The following is an 11356-nucleotide window of genomic DNA, read 5'->3' on the forward strand; positions in this document are numbered from 1 at the left end:
AGGCTTCGGGTACAGATGTAGGAACAAAGGGGAAGGAAAGTCCAGTCTCTTCTTGTAGTATTATTTGAACTCCTTTAATAGTTTAGAATGGTCCTAACTAAAGTCTGCTAGCAGAAAAGACAAACAAAATCCTCGAAGGTTAATTCATCATGAAGGTCTGGGCTAATATATGGTTTCCACGTAAGGTTTTTGAGTGTGAAGGGAAGGGTGTATGGGGCTAAAGCCAGAAGGCCCAGATGCCAGAACAGCACGCCGGTGGCTTTGGAATAGCAGCTGAGCATATAAGCATATGTAATAAACAAAAAAGGGTTGTAAGTTTGAATTCTAAGTGTGGATCACCATGAGGACTGACGAATGAGGATCAGCAAGGGCATCCTATGAGCAAAAGTCAATCATGACTGGACTGCAGAACCAGTTTCAACAGCAATGTTGCAGGAACAGAATCAAAGGAAACCACAGAATGATGAGCATGTCCTTTTTTCCATCCAAAAGGCTTATGAAAGAGGACTGTCTCTCTGGTCTTAGGGAAACCCTTAGGTTCTCGGGAAATTCAAGGGGGAAAGTATAGGCGATAACCCACAAGGAAAAGTATACAGTTTTCTATGAAACTGAACATCTTAGGACACAAGTAATAGTTAGTCAAAACAGACGTTGAGGTGGGTAGTTCAGTCAGTTAACCATCTGCCTTTGGCTCAGGTATGGCCTCAAGGATCCAGCCCTGTGTTGGGCTCCCAGCTCAGCAGAGTGTCGGCTTCTCCCTCTCCCTCCACCCCTCCGCCTCACTTGTGCTTGCTCTCATTAATAAATAAGTAAATAAATAAATAAATAAATAAAATCTTTTTAAAAAGCACCCAGGTATAACATTATGTGAACCCCATGCAGAAGGGTTATAGTTGGAATGAAACAGATACAGTGAGGATCCCTAAGGATAAAGGTCTCAAGAGTCCTGACATAAAGAACCCTGCACCCATTGCTACTTCTAACTAGTCTAGCCTTTTGCTTGGTTTCTGGGTGATGATAGGCTCTAACTCACTGCCATCCCAAAGTGCTGAATCAAATTATACCTTCTCAGCTGTTACATAGGAAGTAACACTATTTTACTATATTTTAAACCTCAGTTGAGAAATATCTAGCATGTTTTAAGTTATTTTCATTTTTGAAAAAAGATTTTACTTATTTATTCATGAGAGACACACACATACACACAGAGAGACAGAGAGAGAGAGAGAGGAGGCAGAGACATCAGCAGAGGGAGAAGCAGACTCCTCACAGGGAGCCAGACGTGGGACTCGATCCCCAGGCCTCGGGATCATGCCCTGTGCCCACGGCAGACACTCAACCGCTGAGCCGCCCAGGTATCCTAGTAATAACTAGCATTTTAATGTAAACTTACATATTAATACTATTAATAATAGCATATTCTTCTGCAGTCCATCCATATACATCTTAGGAAAACCTTCCTAAAGAGAAGACTGACTATATTTCATGGTTCATCTTTTACAGCATATTTTACAGCAAGCATAAGGGCTATTCTAAAATAACAGAGAGATAACTTCATCCTTAAGAACTCAGAGTATTTAAGCACCTAATCTGATATACTTCATCAGGGTAATATCTCACATGTTGCTACAGAATTGACCACTAACATGTCCAAGTGTTCATTTTTGTAAATTAACCCCACGGCTAAAATGAAGGGACAAAAAAGAAGTCTCTGGTTCCACTTGGGTATCATAGTAGAAGTTGCTAATTTAAAACCCTCTGATGAACAAGAAACTATGCCGAGGTCACTGATCTGAATAGGTGAAGGGTTTTTTAAAAAAAATTCCCCATTTTGTGACATCTGGGTGGCTCAGCGGTTGAGTGTCTGCCTTTGGCTCAGGGCGTGATCCTGGAGTTCCGGATCCTGCTTCTCCCTCTGCCAGTGTCTCTGCCTCTCTTTGTGTGTCTCTCATGAATAAATAAATAAAATCATTTTAAAAATCCCCATTTCTTCCTTAAACTGGTACAGTGTACCTCCAAACCACCTGGAGGCCAGGTCGGTATAAAAGCTATCTGTAGGCTTAAAACAGTAATATTCACACTAATGATAAGAAAACAGTCATAGTTGCAGTTAGTGATGTTAAGTTAAACATGTGGTAGGCACTAAATCACATGATTATATATATATAATTATTTACACACAACCACCCTTGAAGGATATATTATTATCCTCCTTTTCATATCAGGATATGTATCTGGTGATGGTAAGTAATGTTTCCAAGGTCACATACCCAGCAAGGAGGCAAGCTAACAATTAAACCTAGTCTTCTGTGAATCTAAAGTCCATCTCTTTTCTCTTTATCACTCACCTATGATTTATCCTCATTAAAGGAAGAGTCTATTCACCTAAGGTTCTCTTTCATCCTTCAATCCATTCCAATTAAAAATGAAAATGATAAAACATACTGGACATGAAAAAGTATAAAAACTGATGAACCCAGAGTATCTGCTAATGGTAACCACTTCGGGATCATCTAACAACATCAGTATTCTTCAACAAAAAGTAATAAAGCAAAGTGTCATCCAAAAAAACAAAACAACTCCTACTTATGCTTATTGTATATCTTTTAAAGTATGAAATAGAATCTTAAAAAATATTAATAAAAGAGTTCAGATATCCAGAATTGTGTCATAAAGTAAACTACAAGTTGGGAGTCCCCATTATAAAACTAATAATATTAATATGAAACCCTTTTAATATAAAATCCGATGGCAAAAAAACTATTGCAAATGACATCAATCAATATTACAAAGAAATATGAATTCTGCTATACACTGTTCATGTTGGCCTGTCAGAAAAATTGCTTTCTACCTAAGAGATGACATCCTGACATTTTTCACTATATGACTATAACTTAATCATCTTAAGATAAAATTTATGACATGAGAAATTGTTACCACTCAAGACAAAATAGTAAGGTTTAAAAAACAAAACAAAAAAATACTCTACCTTTTAACCGTATCCCCTGAAAGTAGATGTGCTCCTTTTCCTACTAAAAATTTCACCATTTGCTCTTTGTTTTCATTTAGAGCAACTAAAACTGGTGTGAGGCCATCCTGTAAAAGTGAAAAAACAACTTATAATTTATAAAATTACATATTTGCATGCTAAATTTTAAAATTTCTATACATTCTGCTAAACTTAAAACATATACTGTAGAAAGTAAAATAAAATTAGCCCCTTCCTTCTCACCACTCTGTGTTTTCACCACCTGCTCCTTCTTTTTAAAAGACTGCTTTCTCAGGGAGCCTGGGTGGCTCAGTTGGTCAAGCATCTGCCTTCAGCTCATGAGCTCAGGTCATGATCCCAGGGTCTCAGGATGGAGCCCTACCTTGGGCTCCCTCTGCAGCAAGGAGTCAGCTTCTCCTTCTCCCTCTGCCCCTCCCCTCCACTCGTGCTCTCTCTCCTGTTGTTTGCTCTCTGTCTCTCTCAAAAACATAAAATCCTTTTAAAAAGTAAAATTAAAAAAAAAAATAGACCTCCACTACCTCTTCATAGATTACCTGAAGTCATTCTACAAACTCGCTTCAAACATTGCCTGGCTCCAAGAATCTTTGCTTCTCTCACATAATATACCATGGTACACTCTATTCCACACCATCTAAACCAAGAGCTTCTCGAAGGCAGGGGTGATTTTTTTAATCTCTGTATCTCCACTCTCTAAAACATAGTAGTGAATATTTAAAATATTGTTATTGATTTTAATGGATATCTCTGGAATAGTGTTTTTTCAATTATATTCCAAAGAATACATAATTTGCAAGAAGGAAGACACTGTGCCCCAAAAGAAAGATTCAATGATCATCTATGTTTGTGAAATACTCAAAACTGCACTATACATGTAGCACAAATGAACTCCATTTACATTTGCTTATCCCCATTTGACAATTCCTTTTTTTTTTTTTTGTAGCAAACATTAATACTTGAGAAATAAGAGTTCTCAGGGATATAGCTTTAAGAACTTTCCAATAAAGGCGAGGGTTTTCTCCAGGTTGTACAAACTTGCTTGATTCTCTTCTATCAATGGTATGGGATCCCAGATGTCAACACAAAACACTGAGTCACTAAGGAGTCACTAAGGAGATGGACTCTGAATGAAAAGAGCTAGGTTTCAGGGTAGCTGGGTTGCGTAGCCAGTTGAGTGACCCTTGGTTTTGTCTCAGGGTGGTGGGATCCAGCCCCACCTTGGATTCTGGGCTCCCCTGGCACTCAGCACCAAGTCTGTTTAAGATACTCTCTCCCTCTTCCCCTCACCCAACCCCCCAAGACTGTGCATGTACAAGCTGTCTCTCTAAAATACGTAAATAAAGCTTAGTAGAAATCAAAAATAGAAAAAGAATAAATAAATAAATAAAAGAAATAAGCTTCAACTGAACATTGAATGCTTAATACTAAGTAGTTCGTGGTTGGGAAACCTGAGTGGCTTAGAGGTTGAGCTCCTGCCCTCAGCCCAGGGTGTGTTCCTGGAGTCCCAGGTTCAAGTCCCACATCCGGCTCCCGGCATGGAGCTTGCTTCTCTCTCTGCCTGTGTCTCTGCCTCTCTCTCAGTGTCTTTCATGAATAAATCAATAAAATATTTTTTAAAAAAATAAATAGTCCTTGGTCAAGGAGGGCACAAATGATGAGATGAGCGCTGGGTGTTATACTTTATTGTGGCAAACTGAATTAAAATAAAATTATAAATAAATAAATAAATAAATAAATAAATATCCTTGGACTTACTCCTATTATACAATGATAAAGCTTTATCTTAACTGTTAGAAAGCTCAGTATGAGATTTTTCTCATTTTTATCTTTTTGATTAAATTCAATTAAATAACATATAGTGTATTATTAGTTTCAGAGGTAAAAGGTTGTGATTCAGCAGTCTTATGTAACACCCAGTGCTCATTCCATCATGTGCCCTCTGTAATGTCCATCACCCAGTTACCCCAAACACCCATACCAACCACTCCAAGGACACTCAGGTTGGTTCTTATGATTAAGAGTCTCTTATGGTGTGTCTCCCTCACTCTGTCTTGTTTTACTTTTTCTTCTCTTCCCCTCTGATACTCTGTTTTGTTTCTAACATCTACATAATGAATATGACCATATGATAACTGTCTTCCTCTGACTGACATAGGATATTATGCTACGTGAAATAAGTATGAGATTTGGTCTCAATTATATTAATTCTGGGACCCGTAAGGCATATCCACTTCTAAAAATCCTCTTAGTATTCCAGTTTCTACTGTGATTACTATTTATAATTATTTTGTATTTTAGGCAAAGTGTAAATCAGAAATAAAAATATAACAGCTTATCAATAAAAATAGGAATACTGGAGGAGCACTGTGTTTTTATAGATTGGTAAAATGAATTTAAATGAAAAATCTTAATAACAAAAAAATTCTAATACTGGCTTACATAGATTATTTTTAGCACAATCAATAATACTAAATAATTTAATATTCTCTGCAATATGCATAATATATCCAAATAAAATGGATTAACCTCATAGGACTGCAGATATTCCAAAAGGAACACGAATACAGTACATTTAAAGAAAAAATGGTTTTCAAAAAAAAAAAACAACTTTTAAATATTAACTTGGAAAATTCATCCTGAGGTACCGGGTGACTCAGTGGTTTAGCATGGTGACCCGGGATCCTGGGATCGAGCCCACATCAGGGTCCCCATAGAGAACCTGCTTCCCCCTGTGCCTAGCTCTCTGCCTCTCTCTGTGTGTCTCTCATCAATTACTGAATAAAGTAATGAAAAAAATAAGGAGACAAAGAAACAGAAAATTCAATCCCAATCCTAAGAAATTAACATAAAATACAAAATATATATTATAAATTAATATGGAGTGTCTTGAAATCTTGAAATCTTTGTCAACATATACCATAAAACAGTAATTGTAAACTCAATGGTTATGGAGGCAAAGCAGGTGACACGAGTCAGTGAAGAACCTAGGCGGGGACACGAGCAAACTGGAGACACACGCCTCCTATAAAGGGACAGCCTCTGCACAGCATACCAAACAGCAGCATGGGCTCAAGGTACCAGAAGTGATCTGTAAGAAAAGCTCAAAATCCAGAGTTCTACATGCGTGCCATAATTTTAAATGTTAGCTCAACTGACAGTGGAAACTAAATACATCCAGGGGCTACATTTAGTCTATAGCCTACTTGTGCTTTTCTATTCGCTGTGACTGTTTCCAATGGCCGTGCATAAAACAAATACTTGGACATCAAACCTTTCCTAAAGCATCAGGATCATGTTTTACCAACAAATTAGGCCCCACCTTCTAAGGAAAATTGCTGTGAAGACTCATTAACACCTACTGTCAGAATTTTCCAATGCTTGTTTCAACTACAATCTATTTGTATTTACTTCCCTCACATTGCTAACCGAACAGACAGGAGTTCAGAGGAATGCTGAAGCAAAGTTATTAAAACAATTACCATCTGTATTGTCACTAACTACATGCTGAATGTTTAACACAGTAGTGATTATGCACTATGCCAGGGCCCTATGAATTTGAAAGACATCCTAAGATAGTCTACCATACAGCTTCAACTAAAAAAGAAGGTTCACGGATTTCTACTGCTGCAATTGGGAAAACCCTGCTTGTAATAATCAGAATGGTAGCAAAACACATAAAATCTTTAAAGGGTCAGACTCTACTTATTAAAAGACTACTCATAAAGACTTCCCATCTGGGTGCCAGGGAATGACTGATAGCTGGAAGAAAAGGTAATTATTTTTCAAGCCAACAGAGATGACCAATAATTTTCATCTGTAATTCTCAAAGAGATACAGACAGATGAAAGGCTAATGTTGGAGAGAGTGGAAGGAAGTAGCCAGTATCCAACTTCAGTTAAATCTCTTCCAGAGATTTAATATTTTTACATCTCTAAATTTGTATATGTATACCTACCCATTCAGTAGTTGTTAGCCAAGAGTTGTATCAGAATCTCAAAACCCTATTTCCAAATTTCTGCGTACACACGTTATTGGATTCACTCCATCGAAATCTTCATGGGACAGTTTTGGCTTGTAAATTCTTTTAAAGTTCCCTAGTTGACTGTGATTCACCAGCACAAGTCTAGCTGAGAACTAGTACAGTACACAACCATGCCAGTCTCCTCTTTCACCTATGTGGCCAATTCTCCCTATCACTTGAGGATTCAGCCAAAAACAGAAATGAGTCACTTATCAAACCTGCATTCAATTTCCATGGCTAGAGGTAGAACAAGGACTAGTAAACTCAAAATGCAACTTGATTCCATTATTTACACACTCCTTACTTCCTTCCCATCAAGACATTCTAGATTTGCAAGAAGAGTTTAGACTCGTATCTAAGTGGCTATAGCTGCAAAATACTATACTGTGTTCTTTCCTCTGCTTGTCCACTTTTTTTTTTTAACATTTTTATTGATTATTCATGAGAGATGAGAGAGAGAGAGAGAGAGACAGGCAGAGTAACAGGCAGAGGGAGAAACAGGCTCCTCCATTCAAGGAGTGCCATGTGGGATTCGATTCGGGAGACCACGGGATCATGCCCTGAGCCGAAGGCATATGCTCAATCACTGAGTCACACAGGCGTCCCTTTTCGTGCCCATTCAACCACCTGTTTACTGCCAATCTGATGTCCTTAGAGTCCTCCTAGAATTGATCTCTATATAAATTTACAACACACTCACTGGTTCGTGAGTAAGAATTACTATCCCTGAAAATTGAAGACTCCTTACCTAAACATAAACACTGAAGAAAAACAAACACAATCCAAAAACCTTGTCTTGATATTTCCCCTCACTTGCCAAATGTCTAAATCACTCTGCATGTTCCTGACTGCTTTCTCCTTTGCCCCTCTTTTGTCCCTCTTAAGTCAAGGCTGATAAAAGACAAGCTCCGACCGTGTTAATAAATCACTTTTTGATCAAATAGGAACTTCTCAACAGCAGCAAGATTTGATATTGTAAAATACACTTGTTTTGTGTTTTAAGACAAAGCCTATTTCCAAGGCAAATTTTGCTTTCCTCTGTTGTTTGACACTAAATAAGAAAACAAACTGGGTGAGAAAACATTTTTGAAAATAAAGTTTCAGAACACATTCCGTGTTCTCAAAAATATTTGCCATAAATACATAAAAGAAACCTGTATTCTCTAATGCTTCTTTAGAGGTATCATTATTTAGGGGCAACTGAGTGGCTCAGTCCGTTGAGCATCTGACTCTTGGTCTTAACTCAGGTGATGATCAGAGTTATAAGATCCAGCGCTGCGCCAGGCTCAGCACAAAGTCTACTTCAGATTCTTACTCTCTTTCTTTTCCCTCTGCCCCCACAACATCCCCTGCTTGTAGATGCTCGCTCACTTCCTCAAAAATAAATAAAATCTCACGGCTGAGTAATACTCCATTGCGGACATATACCACAGATTACTCAACAATTAGAAACAATAAATACCCACCATCTGCTTCAACATGGATGCAACTGGAGGGTATTATGCTAAGTGAAGTAAGGCAATCGGAGAAGGACAAACATTATATGGTCTCATTCATATGGGGAATAGAAAAGAGTGAAAGGGAATAAAGGGGAAAGCAGAGAAAATGAGTGGGAAATATCAGTGAGGGGGACAGAACATGAGAGTCTCTGGGAACCAAACAAGGGATGGTGGAAAGGGAGGTGGGTGGGGGGTTGGGGTGACTGGGTGACGGGCACCAAGGGGGGGGCACTTGACGGGATGAGCACTGGGTGCTGTGCTCTTTGTTGGCAAACTGAACTCCAACTAAAAAATTTTTGAAAAAGAAAAAACTAAAAGATAAAATAAGTACATAAACCCCAGAGTGAGGTGAAAAAATAAATAAATAAAAAAGCTTAATTAAAAAAAGGAAGGCAGGAAGGAAGAAGTATTATGGTAAGCCTGGGGGGCTTAGTGGGTCAAGCATCTCTCTCTGGTTATGGTCACGATCCCACTCCTGACATCAAGCCCCGTGCATCAGGCTACCTGGCTCAGTGGGAAGGCCTTTTCTTTCCCTACCTCTGCCTTTCCTCCCTACTCTTGTTTGCTCTCTCTCATATAAATACAATCTTCAAAAATAAAAAGTGTTGTTATTTAAAGCAAAAGCTTAGACAGTTATTTCAAAATATTTTCATCCAGGAAATGCTTGAGCTTCCAAATATGAAAAATCGACCCTATCTATGGCACACAACAGTGTTTCTGCAAGGGCAGCGACTGAAGGTAATGCACGTCAAAGAAAACACAGGGAGACTGGCAAGTGTGGTCATCACCAGCTCCCCATGCACACCTACCACCCCACTGAGGAACTACATAGGCCGAGCAGGAGCTACTCTCCGGAATGGGAGGCCTCACCGTGGTACATGGCTGGCAGAGTGGCTACCAGCACAAGCAGATACCACCTGTAGGATGTCATGACCTGATCTCCCTGCTCTCATCTTCTGATCCTTAGGGCCTAGAGTGCCCAAGGCCTATTACAACCTGCTGCTTTCTCCTCCCATTTACATTCACCCAAGCTACTCCTCTGGGTCACGGTCTCCTACTCATCCCCAGAAGCATCCATTTCCTAAGCCCCTGCACACCTTTCGGCCTCCATCATCACCACACTCCCCTCTAGGCCTTCAATCCTTTGTGGGCTCTGAGGGCACCATCTACTCCCAGGTACAAAGGGGAAGATTTTCTTTCTGGGGTGGAAGGGTGGCTAGCAGACAGAATGTGGTCTTTCTATATGCATTACTTTTCTTTTTCACTCACTCTGCTTTGGTTTTGGAGTTGTTTCCATGATGACAGGACCTACTGTATAAAATTCAGTGTCGATGTCTTCATATATATATGTACCTATGTACATATATATGTACATATATATATAAACCTTTTGCAGCTATCTATAAATAAATAAATAAATAAGTATATATATATATATATATATATATATAATGTCAAGTACGTTGTAAAAAAAAAAGTTGATTTGTACCGTGTTTTTGGCCTCTATATTTGCGTTTTGTAAAAGCAGCTTCTCTGCTATTGAGACAATCCCTTCGTGGGCTGCATAATGGAGAGCTGTGTTGCCCTTGTTGTCTTTCACTTTAGGATCAGCACCGTGTTCCAGGAGAAGAGTTACACATGCCTCTTCTTGGCATTGTATAGCCTGTGAGCATTACAACAAGAAACAGAATGTAAATTCTGGGAATTGAAAGGAAACATGCCACAAGTTTCACCAATGAGTTATGTTTAAATGCAACAAATGTTCATTCCAAGGACTTCAATCCAATCCACCTCAGGCAGACATAGCTGTGACCACCCACCTTCACGAGAGCTGTCCTGTCTTCGCCATCACAGAGGTTAAGCTGGCAGTGCCGATCTACCAGGAGCTTCACCATATCTTCACGGCCAATGGCACAGGCCAAGTGGAGAGCAGTTCTGTGAGTGTGAAAGGACTTGTCAAGAAATTACAGTGTACCTTTTCAAAAATTGCAAATCAATTCATAGAATTGTAAATGTTAAACACTACATTATTCTCATGACTCCAAAACAAAGAATTAGTTTACTTTAGAAGAAAGTACAATATTTTTTAGTGATTTTTCACCGCTCTATTAAAAGAGCAGCCTATCTGATTAGGAAGAGCATGACCTCAAGAGGCAGCTCAACCTGGGTTTGATTCCCACTTTAACTCTGTCGCTTCACAGTGACCACTTAGCCTTATCGCAATTTCCTTATCCACAAAATGGGCATAAAATGGGCATAAAAATAGTTATCTCAGGTCACCTGTCTGGCTCACTCTGAAGAGCATGTCACTCGATCTCGGGAGCCAGGGGTTCGAGACCCCTGTTGGTTATAGAGGTCACAAAACAATAGTAATAATAAATAAAATAAAAGGTACTTATCTCACAGGACCTCTTGTCGTGATCCTTAAATGAGGATCCATGCAAAGTGTTTAGATACTAGTTCCTACCACAAATATTATTAAAGCTATTACTACAACTTACAAAGACTCACTACAATTAGGTAAAATGATCCAATTATGCCTACTTTGCAGCTACGTTTAAGGATGAGCAAGAATACTCTATTTCAATGATTCCAAGATGCTCATTTTGTCACCTTTTAATATCTCTGACATCGGAATCCAATTTCTAATTCAAAATGTCTTAAACTATAACTGGCATGATTTCTAAAAATTTCTTCTTGGTACATAAATAGTGGGGCATCATACAATCTACAGTGTGCCTTAAGTGAAAGAATGACATATACAACAGGTCTGTTGCACTTCTAGTCCTATGCTTGGAATTACATTGTTCAAGAACTAAAATAATTTTC

The 11356-nt window shown here is 38.7% G+C and overlaps 1 protein-coding gene across 1 annotated transcript in view; it reads right to left on the minus strand.

Annotated features, from left to right (window-relative positions):
• The window catches only part of LOC119878351 (ankyrin repeat domain-containing protein 26-like), a 125847-nt gene extending 115369 nt beyond the window's left edge, over positions 1-10478 (minus strand). The window contains exons 1-3 of the mRNA XM_038588969.1: positions 10348-10478; positions 10017-10190; positions 2990-3096 (exon numbers count right to left, since the gene is read on the minus strand). Of these exons, the coding sequence (XP_038444897.1) occupies positions 2990-3096; positions 10017-10190; positions 10348-10422 (356 nt within the window). The 5' untranslated portion in view covers positions 10423-10478. The remainder of the gene's footprint in view (positions 1-2989; positions 3097-10016; positions 10191-10347) is intronic.
• Positions 10479-11356: the final 878 nt, after the last annotated feature.

This window comes from Canis lupus, unplaced genomic scaffold, assembly GCF_011100685.1.
Source record: "Canis lupus familiaris isolate Mischka breed German Shepherd unplaced genomic scaffold, alternate assembly UU_Cfam_GSD_1.0 chrUn_S1538H1724, whole genome shotgun sequence".
NCBI classification, from domain to species: domain Eukaryota; kingdom Metazoa; phylum Chordata; class Mammalia; order Carnivora; family Canidae; genus Canis; species Canis lupus.